Source organism: Callithrix jacchus, chromosome 6 (assembly GCF_049354715.1).
Source record: "Callithrix jacchus isolate 240 chromosome 6, calJac240_pri, whole genome shotgun sequence".
Taxonomy (NCBI): domain Eukaryota; kingdom Metazoa; phylum Chordata; class Mammalia; order Primates; family Cebidae; genus Callithrix; species Callithrix jacchus.
The window spans coordinates 64,270,205-64,286,145 of NC_133507.1; the positions used below are offsets into that span (position 1 = coordinate 64,270,205).

General features: G+C 34.0%; 1 protein-coding gene across 13 annotated transcripts in view; it reads right to left on the minus strand.

The window, feature by feature from the left end:
- The window catches only part of SCN2A (sodium voltage-gated channel alpha subunit 2), a 167,631-nt gene that overhangs the window by 43,558 nt on the left and 108,132 nt on the right, over nt 1-15,941 (minus strand). For all 13 annotated transcript variants that reach the window (XM_054258316.2, XM_054258317.2, XM_078327467.1 and 10 more), the window contains 3 exons: nt 12,800-12,973; nt 10,665-11,021; nt 1,029-1,508 (listed from right to left, as the gene is read on the minus strand). In XM_054258316.2, the coding sequence (XP_054114291.1) occupies nt 1,029-1,508; nt 10,665-11,021; nt 12,800-12,973 (1,011 nt within the window). The remainder of the gene's footprint in view (nt 1-1,028; nt 1,509-10,664; nt 11,022-12,799; nt 12,974-15,941) is intronic.

Genomic DNA, 15,941 nt, shown 5'->3' on the forward strand with positions numbered 1-15,941 from the left:
TGGGCTACTTGAATTTTACCTTTCAGTACCCAATCTCTGCTATGTCATCCTTCTTTCTTTTCCCACATCAGAAATAGAAGCTTTTAACTTCCTTGCCAAACAATTCATATGAGAAAGGAACAAATCTTTGTTTTTCATTGTTATTTTTGTTTGTTAATGCAAACTTTAATAACTGGAAATCTTGTCTTCATTTTCATATAGCTAAACAATTGAATATTAAGGTTTTAAATTCTTCTCTTTACCTCCGATTCTGTACTTACTGACCTACAGGTTAATAACAAACAAAACAAAAAATATATTCTGGTGCTCACACCTTTTTTGTAAATCTATGAATACGTTAAGGTACTACCAGGACTTACTGAGTGGGTAAATTCTGAATTTTACATTCTATAGTGTATTAAGGATTTTTGTTTCTTTAAACGGTGAACACTGAGCTCAGTAGGGTTAAATATGTTTTTTAGTATGATTTTTCATCAATATCTTCTCTTCAAAAAAATTACTGAATTCAGGAAACATAAACTATATAAAAATATCAAGCCAAGATCCCAAACAGATCTTCCTTGAGGAAATATGTCTGTGCAAACTAAATACAATACTATTTTATGAAGTATTTCATAAGAACCAAGAACATAACAAGATAAGAATTGTAACTACCCCACTATAAGGTATTTTTCCAGGACATACAAAAAATGACAGTTGTGGGAAAATTACAAGGAAGAAAGTGAACAAATTTCACAATCTAAATTTTTCACAAATCTAAGAATTTTTTTAAATAGTGATAGAATTCATATCAAGAATACTGTTAAGAATTCAAAATGTGAGTATATGAAACATGAGTAAGCATATTGCTTATTTAGCTATATTTTAATCTATTATTTATTTATTACCAATTTTGCCATGGAAAATGTATTGCTAGACAGATATTTTCTATTTTCTTATCAGGAAGGAAGCATACAATTTAAAAATACCTGATAATTTTAAACAGAAATACATAACACCAAAATAACTCCTTATTTAAACATGTTTACCTCTTTGCTTTCCTCCATATCTGACTCGCTGCTGAATTCTTCAGTATTTAAATTTTCAAAGTCAGATTCTCCAACAGCAATTGGTACTGTCACAGTGAGGCTAGGGTTGTTTATAAATGACATGTAATCACTTTCATCCACGACATACTTTTCTACACTGCTGCCTATGCCACTAGTAGTTCCATTTCCATCTTTGAGATAATTGAGGTCTTTGCCTATTTCTATGGTGGTATGGTTGGAAATACAGCTGTCTTTTTTATTATTTAAATCCTCAAGAGGTTTAATTTCATCTAAAGCTTTCTGTTTCCTAACAAAAGCTTTTTGAATAAATTCACGTATTTTTCTTTTAACAAAATCGATTCCTTTCTGCATCCTTCCCACAGCAATCTGGAGATTATTCATTTCGTTATCATCATCAGTGGCAGCAAGATTGTCAGAACTGAAGGAACTCAGAAGCAAGGCCAAGAAGAGGTTCAGAACCTGAAACACAGCAGGAAAACCGGTGATCAAAATATTCTATTGTTTCAATTGCTTTCAATCATTAATTTTCTAAAATTGTTCTTGACACCTTATTTTATGCTAGTAAGTATTTCTGCTAATTCATAATAAACTATTCAAAAAAAGAGAATGAAACATCTAGTCAATATAAAATAACACTATTTAGCACTATTTGCTTTTTAGTTACTGCAAAAAATACAGAAATCATTGTTAAATGAAACATCTATATGAAGCTCAGTTCCAGAAGAAAAATATAGACAACTGTAGAGTGAAAAGAAAACCTTTTACTTGGGATGCTGATATATTTTGGACATTTATCCCCTCCCAAATCTCATGTTGAATTGGAATCCCCAGCACTGAGCATGGGGCCTGCTGGGAGGTGTTTGAATTATGGGGGCAGATCCCACATGTCTTGGTGCTGCCTGCGTGTTAGTGAGTTCTGATGATATGTTGTTATTTAAAAGTTTGTGGTGCCTCCTCCCCACGCTCTCTTTTGCTTGCTCCTGCTTTCATCATGTGAAATGCCTGCTCCACTTCGCCTTCTGCCGTGATTGAAAGTTCTCTGAGACTTCACCAGAAGCCAAGCAGATGCCAGCACCATGCTCCCTGAACAACAATCAGCTAATTAAACCTCTTTTCATTATAAATTACCCAGTCTCAGGTATTTATCTATAGCAATGCAAGAATGGCCTAATACAGATGTTATTTTGACCATGCAATTTGGATTTTTTGAAACACTGATAATTTACTCCTAAAACCAACAATTATTCCAATATACTTAAATATGATTTTATTTTTGTGCCTTGTTACCTTTTTTTGTACATAGATAACTGGACAAATAAGACAAAAATTTATTTATTGCTGGATTAAAAAGTCCCAATTTTTTATTAGGACAATTATGGCTACTTTAATTATGCAATAGCAGGAAATACTATAAGATGATTTTTATGCAATAATTATGATGTTATTGTTGAATTAAAGATCGTGGAGTTGAAGTATTGTCATGAATAAGAACAGTAATCAGTCTGCAAATTGGGTCATTCATATGCTCCACTGGAATAAATGAGTGAAAAGATTAGTGACGTTAAACCCATTATTATGTAAACACAAAAAAAGACAATTTACTAAGAAATCAGACATTCTCAGGGGTACAAGACTCAGTCATATAATTTTTTTCAGTATTTGAATGACAATGTCTATGAATCCCTGATTATTTAACCATACAGAATATAGAGAACAAAAGAAAGATACAGCAGTAAAGAAGGGCAAATGCACAAACTAAATACAAGCTGCATATCCCTTATCTAAAATGCTTGGGACCGGAAATGTTTTGGATTTTAGATTTAAAAGTATTTGCATGTACATAATGACAAATCTTCAAAATGAGACACTGAGACACATGTCTAAACTCAAAATTCATTTAAGTTTCATATACATCTTACACACATAGCCTGAAGGTAATTTTATACAATATTTTGAATAATTTTGTTCAGGAAACAAAACTTTGACTGTGGTTTCACTGTGATTCACCACAAGAGGCTAGGTATAGAATTTTCTTCTTGTAGTATCATGTTAGTGCTCAAAAATTTTCAACTTTAGAGCATTTTGGATTTTAGATTTTCAGATTAGGGTTACTCAACCTGTAGTATAAAAGTGGGATCTTAGGAAAAATTTTAAGTAAAACTTCAGTGAAAAGGATTCCACATACTTGCTCTATTCTCATCTTTCTATCATGCTCATGAGGCTTAGAGAACCTTTGTCTAACTAGTTGTAAGTTAGTCTAACCAATGGTGATTTTTTTTAAAGTAAAAATGTGTAAGATTCAATGAAGACCATGTGTGATTTTGAGGTTGTGTATTGACACATGTGTCTGTCTCTACACTATGACTCCCGATAATCACATCAAGACTAGACCTGCTCCTTTGCTTCTGGAATTTACCAATAAAATTGTATTTTATTGTAATTGGCTTTTGAACTTATTATTTGGATAAAAAAATCAATAAAAGGAAAAACTGCATGTAAATTTTCTATTTTTATCTAAAATAAAACTGAATTTTGGTGCCATACTATTTTCTAGATTTAATTTCCTAAAGTATATTAATGTTCTGTCATTGTCTACTTGGAAATTTTTCTTGATATACATCCATCAATCCTCCCCCAGAGGCCTCTCTGTTGGGCAAATAGTCTATTTACAAATGTTCTTTACTGTTACACTTATATAGCCTGCTCCCCTTTCTCATTTGTCCTTTTAAATTTCTCCTCCACATCTCATCACATTACATTGGATTCTTTTTTCTTTCTTTCTTTTTAAACAAGCACAACTTTGCTGATAGATTGGGAGATCTTTTAGGTCTGAAACATTCCTTAGAGCCAGCTTCTAGGGTAGTGTCAATACAAGGTCATAGTAACAATAAAAGTAAAACCAGCTTTTTAATTGAGCTCTGAGTAAGTACCAGTTCTTGTGTCAAGCATTTTGTAAGGTTCATATGATTTATTTCTCACAGCTCTATAAGGCAAGAATTAGTATTAATAATATTTTATAGGTGAGAATGCTGAGGCTTCTATAAAACTTAAGTGACTTGTCCAAGATCACAGTTAATAGATAGAGAAGATTTGTTTTTTTGTTTCGTTTTGTTTTTGTGTGTTTGTTTGTTTGTTTTGAAGTCTAATTGTAAGGTCCTTACTCCTACTTGCAGAATGAAAAAGGAAACGGTATTCCATATCCATTCTTACAATATTTTCTTTCTTTGAACTGCTATCATATTTAGTTTAATAAAGTATACCATTAATTTTCTATTTGTTTATGAATTGATAACTTAATGCAATGCTATTCTATCGTCAGGAAAAGAAATAAATATCCCCTGAACATATGTCTTTTCTTTCTCGTAAGTCCATTGTAGTTTTTATTATTTTGAAGCAGGCAATCTGCATGTCATGATACAGTGCTGAAGCTGTGCTTATTAGTGCCCACTAGACACTAACTTTCATCAGTGTGCTTCCGTTAGCTCCACAGATTCCTTGACATAGAGGAACACATATTTTAGAATTCTAGTGCCGAGTAAGAATCGATTTTCTGTTACCTACTAAGTAGCATAACCAATATGAGCCTGTTTCCTCACCTATAAGATAAATGCAATAGTTTTTCTAGTGCCCAGCTTACAAGGTTGTTGTAAGGATTCAATGACAGAATCCATGTGGCTTTCAGCACAACTCCTGGCACATAGTGAACCCTTGAGAAAGTTTAGCTGTTATTATTACCACTGTTACTATTATCCAATTTATCCTCCACAACACAATCTTCTATTTACTTTATTTCCCTAGAAATATTTGCATGAGGCAAGTTAATCTCTCTTTCTAGACCTTTGTCACCAAAAGGTAAGTGCATAACAGCTGGCACACGTGTTTGGTGTGATCTATGACAATTTAAGGAAACAGGGTTCAGCAAGCTCACTCAGGGACTGAAATCCTGAATCCTGTTTCACAACTGTGTTAGGTCACTACATGAAATCAACTCTTTCACATGTCTCAAATTAGTCTCTTGGAATGGAAATGTTACCATAATTTCCATTTGAAACCAAGATTGAAATATAACGCATATATTAGTTGTTTCTCCATCCTGATTCCTAACTTTTGAGAGAAAGCCAAAAGCTTCACATCCCTCCTGTGTGTTACTGCCTCACCTTCACTTAGAGAGAGAGGAGGTTGAGGTTGTATTCTCTCCTTCAAGAACTATCAGTTTTCAAAAAGTCATATTCTCTTTCTGCAGCGCCTATCTTCAACCTATAAAAGGGTCTCTGGCCACAGTGTCAGGAAACTAAGAATGGCTCATAAAAATCCTGGTCTGGGAAAGAGCAGTTTGTGGTCCCAGCTCTGTATTATCTGTAGACTAAGCTGGCAGTCACATCTATTGCGACTACTACATCTATTTGGGTGGAGCCCCACCTGGTAGTTCATGTGTGTGTTTTAAGAAGAAGTTATGGCCACTTGCCTTTCAGGCAGCTTTTCCCTTTTTCCTGTGAAGATAGGAAGGAAGAATTGTAGAAGGTAGTGGGTATATCAAGTTCATTTACTCTTAAGAAAATGTGATATAAGCGTATTTCCTTAATAGTCGTAAACATGATAGATATTACTACCTTAGCTATTCCAGAAATATATCCAGGTTATCACAAGATAAATAAATCGTTTTAACTGATACTCAAAAAGAAAAGAGAACCTTTAATTTTTCTCTCAAAAGCACAAAAATTAAATTTATACTAGTAGATGGAAATGATTCTTTTATAAATGATATTTTTTTACACATACATCACAATCTAAATTAATACTGATGTCATCCATAAGTATAGATACGTACTTCCTGAAATTTTCTTTTCCACTTGAATTTTCTGTACAATTACACATTAGAGTGATATGTGAGTTTCAGTAAACTAATAGATGGCATGTATTAGGCTGAGTTACTTCCTCTTTAAATCTACTCTGCATTCTTCTGCTGCATACATTTCTGAAAAATGTCACTGCTTCACTGTCACTTTCCTGATTAAAAAAAAATCTGTAGCTTTGAATTGCCTAAAGGAAAACCCATTTTATTATGCACAGTCAGCCTTTTCATAAATTAAATTCTACACAATCTGGCTCCAAACTTCCTTTCTGAATTCCCCATTGCAGTCTGATCATTCATTGTTGTCATAAAGGATTCTGTTATCTGCCTTTTCTTCTCTTCTTCCAACATATGCCAAATATACAAAGAGAAATGAAATCAAATAATATCATAATTATACTATCTTTTCTTTGTTTCTGTTCTATGTAACCCTATGACACTTTCTTTCTGTTCTTTGCAATCTTATACGTTTCTGAAAGTGAACATTTTAAAGTTGTCTTGGGGATTATAGTAGCCTTAGAATAAGCTTAGTAATTATTTGATACTCTTCCATTCAAAACGTAGACCCAAGTTTCTTTTTGGTGTGACCTCTTCTTAATAACTGGTTTCTAATGAATAGAATATGGCAGAAGTGGTGAAGAGTGACTTTAAAAAGTAGAACATAAATATTTTCTCCTTCTCACTTACATCACCTGCCCTGGAATGAGCCAGCTGCCACGTCATAATGATTCTCAATAGTACTATGGAAAAGGTAGAGAGAAACTGAGACCTTCAACCAACCGCTAACAAGGAACTGGGACTTCCTTTCAATAACGATGAGATTGAGCCTCCTTAGAAGCTGATCCTTCAGCCCCAGTCAAGGTAACTGTAACCTCAGCTGACATATTGACAGGAACTTCATGACTGGTCTTGACCAGAACCATGCAGTTAACTTATTCCCAAAATCCTGACCCACAGAAACTGTAAAACAATCAGTGTTTATTGTTTTAAGCCACTGCTTTTAATTGTGGATTGTACACTATTTGTGTTTCTTGTTACTTTAAAAATAGATCAGAATTATCAAAATTAATGCTGAAGAAGCTGAAATCTGGCAATAAATAGAAATAAAATAATACTTTGCCTTTTTCCCTTCCCCTTTTTCTACCTTTGGGGACTTGAAGGTTACCTTTATGTGAAAGAAAATCCTGTCTGTAGTGTATATGCAGTTTTATTTTCAACAGTTTTATTCTTTTACCCAGACTGGAATGCAATAGAGCAATCTTGACCCACTGCAACCTCTGCCTCACAGGCTCAAGCGATTTTCATGCCTCACCTTCCCAAGTATCTGGGATCACAGATGCACACATCACACCTGGGTAATCTTGATATTTCTAGTAGAGACGGGGTTTAGCTATGCTGGCCAGGCTGTTCTCAAACTCCCGTTCTCAAGAGACTGCCTGCCTCAGTCTCCCAAATTGCTAGAATTACAGGCATGAGCCACTGAACCTGGCTAGAGTATATACATTAAATTACTGGTTATAGTAATCATTTTTCTCTGTCATTGGTTTGGGTTCTAATTAAGCAACTCAGTGTAATCACTTCATATTTAAAGCATAAGAGCCTGATCCTTCTCACAGACTCTACTGTCCTCTGTCCCTTGGCCACTGGGAACCTTGTTTCCTATTTTGTTCTTTGAGATGGTCTAACTTTCTTCCCACCAAGTCAAATCTTGCAACTCAATAAAATATATTTTAGGTCCAAACCCTTTGATAAAGATTTCCCTGATCAACCTTTCTATTGTAAAGCAAGGTTTCCATTTTGTTAATTTGACATATGACACTTTGTTTTCATATTTTTTGATGTATATTAGTTACTTCCTATTTTTAATTATATTTGAGCACATGCCCTATCACTGTGTTATATTTATCTTCTTATGTGTTCCCGTCTTTCCCATATCTTCAAGATTCAGGTCACTGGTGTTAGGCATGGTTAATTTTTGTTGTTGTTGTTGTTTTTATTATACTTTAAGTTCGGGATATATGTGAAGAACGTACAGGTTTGTTACATGGGTATATACATGTGCCATGGTGGTTTGCTGCACCCATCAACTCATCATCTACCTTAAGTGTTTCTCCTAATGCTGTCCCTTCCCTAGTCCCCCAAACCCCTACAGGTCCCAGTGCATGATGTTTTCCTCCCTGTGTTCATGTGTTCTCAATGTTCAACTCCCACTTTTGAGTGAGCACGTTTGGTTTTTGTTCCTGTGTTAGTTTGCTGAGAAGGATGGTTTCCAGCTTCATCCATGTCTTCACAAAGGACAAAAATTCATGCTATTGTGAATAGTGCTGCAATAAACATATGTGTGCATGTGTCTCTATAGTAGAATGTTTCATATGTATCCTTTGGGTACATACTCAGTAATGGGATTGCTGGGTCAAATGGCATTTCTGGTTCTAGATTCTTGAGGAATTGCCACACTGTCTTCCACAATTTTCTAACTAATTTTCACTCTTACCAATAGCATAAAAGTGTTTCTATTTATCCACATCCTCTCCAGCATCTGTTGTTTCCTGACTTTTTAATGATCAACATTCTAACTGGCATGAGATGATATCTCATTGAAGTTTTGATTTGCATTTCTCTAATGACTTGGTGGGAAGAAAGTTAGACCATCTCAAAGAACAAAATAGGAAACAAGGTTCCCAGTGGCCAAGGGACAGAGGACAGTAGAGTCTGTGAGAAGGATCAGGCTCTTATGCTTTAAATATGAAGTGATTACACTGAGTTGCTTAATTAGAACCCAAACCAGTGATGATGAGCTTTTTTTCATATGTTTGTTGGCCACATAAATGTCTCCTTTTAAAAAGTGTGTGTTCATATCCTTTGCACACTTTTTGGTGGGGTTGTTTGTTGTTTTATTGTAAATTTGTTTAAGTTCTTTGTAGATTCTGGATATTATTAGCACTTTGTCAGATGGATAGATTGCAAAAATTTTCTCCCATTCTGTAGGTTGCTTACCCTGATGATAGTTTCTTTTGCCGTACAGAAGCTCTGGAGTTTAATTAGATCCTATTTATCAATTTTGGCTTTTGTTGCCATTGCTTTTCATGTTCTAGTCATGAAGTCTTTGCACATGCCTATTTCTTGAATGGTATTGCCTAGGTTTCTTTCTAGGGTTTTTATGGTTTTAGGTTTAATGTTTAAGTATTGAATCCATCTTGAGTTAATTTTTGCAAAGCATGAAGACAAGATTAAGGAAAAAAAATGAAAAGGAATGAACAAAGCTTCCAAATAATATGGGACTATGGGAAAAGACCAAACCTATGTTTGATTGGTGCACCTGAAAGTGATGATGAGAATGCAACCAAGTTGGAAAACACTCTTCAGGATAGTATCCAGGAGAACTTCCCTACCTGGTAAGACAGGCCAACATTCAAATTCAGGAAATACAGAGAACACCACAAAGATACTCCTTAAGAAGAGCAAACCCAAAACACATAATCATCAGATTCATCAAGGTTGAAATAAAGGAAAAAACGTTAAGGGAAGCCAGAGAGAAAGGTTGGGTTATCCACAAAGGGAAGCCCAACAGATTAAGAGTGGATCTCTCTGCAAAACTCTACAAGACAGAAGAGAGTGGAGTCCAATATTCAACATTATTAAAGAAAAGAATTTTCAACCTAGGATTTCATATCCAGCCCAACTAAATTTCATAAGTGAAGGAGAAATAAAATGCTTTATAGACAAGCAAATCCTGAGAGATTTTGTCACCAACAAGCCTGCCTTACAAGAACTCCTGAAGTAAGCACTGAATATGGAAAGGAAAAACCAATACCAGCCATTGCAAAAACATACCAAATTGTAAAGACCCCATCGACAGTATAAAGTAACTGCATCAACTAACGGGCAAAATAATGACAGAATCATCATAATGAGAGGATCAAATTCACACATAACAATATTAACCTTAATTGTGAACAGGCTAAATGCCCTAATTAAAAGACACAGACTGACAAATTAAATAAAGAGTCAACCCTCATCGGTGTGCTGTATTCAGGAGACCCATCTCTTGTGCAAAGATACACATTGGCTCAAAACAAGAGGTGGAAGAATATTTATCAAGCAAAGGGAAAGCAAAAAAAAAAAAAAAAAGAAAAAAAAAGCAGAGATTGCATTCTTAGTCTCTGATAAAACAAACTTTAAACCAACAAAGATCAAAAAAGACTAAGAAGGACATTACATAATGGTAAAGGGATTGATGCAACAAGAAGAGCTAACGATCCTAAATATACATGCTGTTTGGCATGGTTAATCTTATGCGGAAATGACAATGTTTCTTGATCAATGTTACTTGTTCAGACTACATTTTCTAGGCACCAAAAACCCCAGGTGACTTCAATAAACTGAGATTTTGACTAATTTTTAAACTCCAATTTATCAAAAATCAAATTTGAAACATTTTCAAGTGTTATGGATAGTATAAATGAATGTTCTAAGTAACACTTGTATGCTTTAGTATAAGAACTGAAAGATAAATAACAGAATTGTTTCTCTCCATGTAGTAAGAAGGATGATGAGAGAAAGAACAACTTTGGTTCAAAAGGTAATTTAGAGTTTTTGTGTATTACAATGGTCTAAACTATACATGTCTCTAACAGTCATGAATAATGGACAATAGGAAATAGTCTTGATTTAAAAAATGCAAAATACTCTTCAGCTGAACATACATTTTATGATTACATTATATTTTAATGAAAATGAGGAAAATGTTTTTTGCTACATACCACTAGATTTCCAATCACCATGACCATCATGAAGACAGTAAGGCACATGGTTTGGCCAGCGACCTCCATACAGTCCCACATGGTCTCTATCCACTCTCCACACAGTACACGGAACACAATCAGGAAGGAGTGGAAGAAGTCATGCATGTGCCAGCGTGGGAGTTCACAATCATTGGAAATCTTGCAGACACATTCTTTGTAGCTCTTACCAAAGAGCTGCATGCCGACCACGGCAAAAATGAAGACGATGATGGCCAACACCAAGGTGAGGTTTCCCAGAGCCCCCACAGAATTGCCAATGATCTTTATTAGCATATTCAGAGTTGGCCAGGATTTTGCCAACTTGAAAACTCGGAGCTGGAAATAAAAGCAAGAACAGTGTCAATGCTCTGAATTTCTAAAAAAAATTATGCAATTTTATTTACATGGCAAATTTACAGGCAACTGTCTCAATTATAGAGTCATGCATTATTTATTTGTCAAACTATTACTAACAAATATAGCAGTTACTTGCTACCATATAGGTTTTATTTTTTAGTCCTAAATGGTCCATACTGTAAATAAAATAATTAAGTTATGCAGTTTATAAATTGGCATTTTAATAAGATACACTGAATTTTCCAAAATCCTACATAAGCATGTGTAATACACACCTTTGTTTTTCCTTAAAGAATTAAGATATTTAAGATTAATGGTGGTAAATTAGCAGAGCTCCAGTTTCAGAGAAGTAGAAACTCTCATTATTTTTAAAAGGCTAAATTGGATATCATTTTCAGCGTATTTTAAATATCATGCTGAAGTGCACAAGTGTAAATAATATCAACACTTAAATTACATAAAGTACAAGCAGAAATGAACTAATTTCTTTTTCTTTAGATTGTTTTAATCTAGATATGTCTTTAGCTTGCTATAACTTTAGGCTATATTTTAAACATATATTTAAAGAAAAATTACTTAAATAAAAAGCTAGACTTTTTAACCTTTATGTCTTCAAAGACTTAATTCAGTGTAGTGTGTAAATGTCTCTCTATTGTGTTTAACATATTGGTTGTATTAGCTTTAGAGGTTGCTGAAGTACCATTTATGGTTAAACGGCAGCAGCATTTTATTTCTGATGCTTCAGTAAATGTCAGGCTGAGAGTAGCGCATTATTTAATGGCATCAAAGCGACCCAAAGGAGGAAGTACATGCACCAAAGTATTTAATTTATTCAAGAATAATTTATGCAAAGTAGCCTGACACACTAAGTAAGATGCTAATGATACTAGGCTTCCTATTTCTCTTAACTGCATCACATTAGCATGAAGGTTTACTAAATATTTTTTAAGTTCTTTCCCATATCACTTGATTTATCATTTTAAATTTTTGTCCTGTTTTTTGTATCCTTCTAGTTTCAAATTAGATACATAACTATCTTTGAGGACTAGAGAAGGAAACTATAGTTCTGAGGATCACAATTCAAATTTGAACATTGAGAGCAGCAAGGGAAATTGTAAACAGATTTCTTGACAAAGTCTCCAGCCTAATCACTATTAAGGTAAATCATCTATAGGACTCTGTTCTTAATAACCATGTACAACCACTGTTATTTGAAAATAAATCACAAAAGTTAGAGTCAACTCAAAGTAATAGTATCATAAAACTTATCAAACTTTCACTGGAAGTGTGTCAAGTGATATTTTGTCTCTGAATTTTAAAATCTAATAGTTTTTACAAAAGATCAAAGAAATATACTTTCTTTAACAAAATACAGTTTGGTTAACTCAAAGCTTAGGCCCCAAGAAAGCATTGTGCACAGCTACGCAAACCTCAGATAACTGAGAGTTGACCATGGTGTTGTTTAATTGCAATTCAAGTTTATCTGTGATTCCATTTCCCCCCTTCTCGTTAACCTTCCATTCAGTAACTAAGAAGAGAACTGTAGACTATTCATTTAAGTAAACTTTGTCTATTTAAGTGAACTTTATCTATTAAAGGTATGATAAAGAAGAAACTACCATCTGGTGGTAGGGCAATCCAATTTGTTTTAGAAGTGTATTCAAATACTATTATAATGATGGAAAATCTTATTATTACTAGATGAGAATGAAGACTAATTACAAAGTAAATTTTATGAACATTCCCAGTTAATTTACCAGCCGGAATGATCGGAGAACTGACAATCCTTCCACATTTGCCAAACCAAGTTCCATTAAACTAAGGCTCACAATAAAACCGTCAAAAATGTTCCAGCCTTCTTGAAAGTAGTAATAGGGATCCATGGCAATTATCTTGAGAAACATTTCTGCTGTGAAGATCCCCGTGAAGACCTAAATGAGAAGTGTAGTTTGTTCTATGAGCAAATACTCTTGAAATGTAATTATTGAGCAACTTAATTTATTCCCAACAAATATAAATTAAATTCTGATTTTTAAAAATTGGTTTAGGTCCAACAACTTGGTATCCTCAAATGCTTTGCATTCAAATCAGTATTTAATTGTCCACTATATGTAATGTTTATCAAGTGATAAAAAGTACATGGATTAAGACAATAAAATTAATAATATTTTCATACGAAAGGTGCAACTGGCACATTGTGATCAACTGTTTGGCTCTGCCTCTGATCTCTCTGGCCCTCCAAAATCTTACCAAATGATTACCGAGCAGTGTGGGCTTCTATCACCAAGCCAAATAAATTGGTTCCCTCCCCAGGCCCTGCAGATGAGACTGGTGCTAAAGAGATGTCATGCAAGCTGTAATAAACATGCTCATGGCTAACTCTACAGATAGTAAGAATTCTTTTAAAAAATAGATCCTTTTGCTGGCCAAAGGGAAGCAGTTTTTTTCATTCTCTATTTCAAACTCTGTCTTCTGCACATAATCTCAGCCATTTTTCTTAGTGCCTTACCATCTTACAAGTATAGTCTGAGTACTTCAGCTTCTTAGAGGTGATAAAAGTCAACAAACCTGAACTTTATGTTTCTCTCTATCAGACTACTTACATCCATAATTGTGCTTTTCCTTTGTCTTCTTGTTAAAATGAAAGAAATGTCCCTGTTTTGAGCTAATATCTCAAATTATGTTATGTGTCTCCTTTGGACTTTGCCAATAATTTGTTCTCAATTAACCAACCTCTTTCTACTACTGGCTACTTTCTATTTTTTACAGAAAGTAACAAATAACAAGTCCTTCTCTCCATTAAAAATACCACTGTCATCAAACTCTCCTTGCACTCTGCTTCCTCTTCCAGCTTCTCTTCTGATATATGCTAACTCAGTAAATGGAATCTTTACTTATGGCCAGATTTCTTTCAGAGATCGCATGCTTGTCTACACTATCTAGTTCCACTTCTTCAACTTACTCCACAACCACCAAATGACTTTAACCAACTTCACCAACAAAACCAACATTGCCAATAAATCCAACTGAAAAATTTTAAACAATTATCTTGCTTGCTTGCCCTTTTAGAAGTTTTCGGCATTGTTGTCTGTTCTTTGTTCACTGAAATATTTTCTGACCTTGGCTTCTGTGATCCATACCTCCCTGGATGCTACTCACTTGATTTTCTTCCTCTAAAAAATCATTTGATACTGAATTTATTCAGAACTCTTTCCGTCTATGCCCCTCTTACTTTAATTTTCCTCTTATAGTAAGTTATATTTTTATAATAATTTTATATTTCAAAATGTATTTCTCTGTTCAAGTTTACCTCCTAAGCTCTAGACTACATACCCACCCACCTATTAAATACCTACCTTTGAAAGTCTATCTCCCAGGTATCTCAAATTCAACAGGTCCAAAATTCACCTTACTGCTTTTTCTGCACAGTCTCGCTTCTCTTCTGTTATATGTCAGCTCAGTAAATGGAATCTCTTTCTATCTATATAGCCACCTCAGAAACCTGACAGTCTCAGTGACTTTTCCAAATATCTCTTGATACTTCACTTTAAATTCACCAATGTGCATACTTTTTCTCTTTTTTTGTTGAGTAGGCTCCATTGTTTGACTGTGTCATGAACATTTAAATAATAGACGATAACACTTTTTGTCTCTTTTCCAAGAAACTTTTGCCTACCCCAAGGTCTCAACCATGTCCTCCTAGGTTTTATTTCGAATGTTTTATTGTTGTAGCTTTTATGCTTAGTCTACAATCCACATTGATTCTGGCATGTGACATGAGATTGAAGGGGAGGTTCATTTATTTTCCATATATCTATTTAAGTGTTCCTGATATTTTGTTGAAAAAACTTTCTTTCTTCTATTTCATTTCTGTAGTGTCTTTGTTTTAAAAGAAATCCAATGACACATAGTTTGGGTCTATTTATGAATTCAGCATTGTGTCACTGGTATCTTTGTTTATGCCAGTACTGCAGATTATTGATTAGTACAGTTTTACAATAAGTCTTAAAGTCAGGTATGTTAATGTTTTCATTATTCTTTTATCAGTATTGTTTTGGCAATTTTAAGCACTGTGTATTTGCATAGAGAGTCAGTTCATCAATTGCGACAAAGAAAAGCTGTGACATTTTATGGGGATTAGGTTGATTTGATAGATAAATTTGGGTAGAATTAATTTCTTAATAATATTGAATCATCCATTGCATGAACATGGCATGTATATTCCCATTTGTTTAAATATTCTGTAATTATTCTCAGCTATGTTTTGAGGTTTTTATTGTAGGTATCTTGAAATGATTTGTTAAATTTATTACCAAGTTGTCTGTATTTTTTGATATAATGGTAAATAAAATATTTAAAATCATTTTTTAGTTCTGCTGTTTTAAAGATTTATTAGGATTGTCTATAATATGATCATGTTGATGAAATAAAGGCATTTCTATCACATTTCAATAGTTAAGTATTTTATTTGTGGATTTTTTTCCTTTACTTCAGTTGATAGAACTTCCAGTACAAGGTTGAATAAAAATGATAAAAACAGACATAGTTGTCTATTTTAAGATGCAATCACTCGATTTTTCTAAGGAGTAAGAATTTACTGCTTCAATATTTCACTGATAAGTAAAATATTAGGTGTAGGGTTTTCTTAAATGTCCTTAACAACTTGAGAAAGTTACTTTCTATCCCTAGTTTCCTGAGAGTTTTTCTCCCAAATGGCTCTTAAGTTTTGGCAGATGCTTTTCTGCATCTATTGAGGCTTTGCTTTATTCTTTTTTTTCTTTTTTCTTTTTTTATGTAGTCTCACTCTGTCAGCCAGGCTGGAGTGTGCAGTGGCACGATCTCAGCTCACTGCAACCTCCGCCTCCCAGGTTAAAGTGATTCTACTGCCTCAGCCTCCTG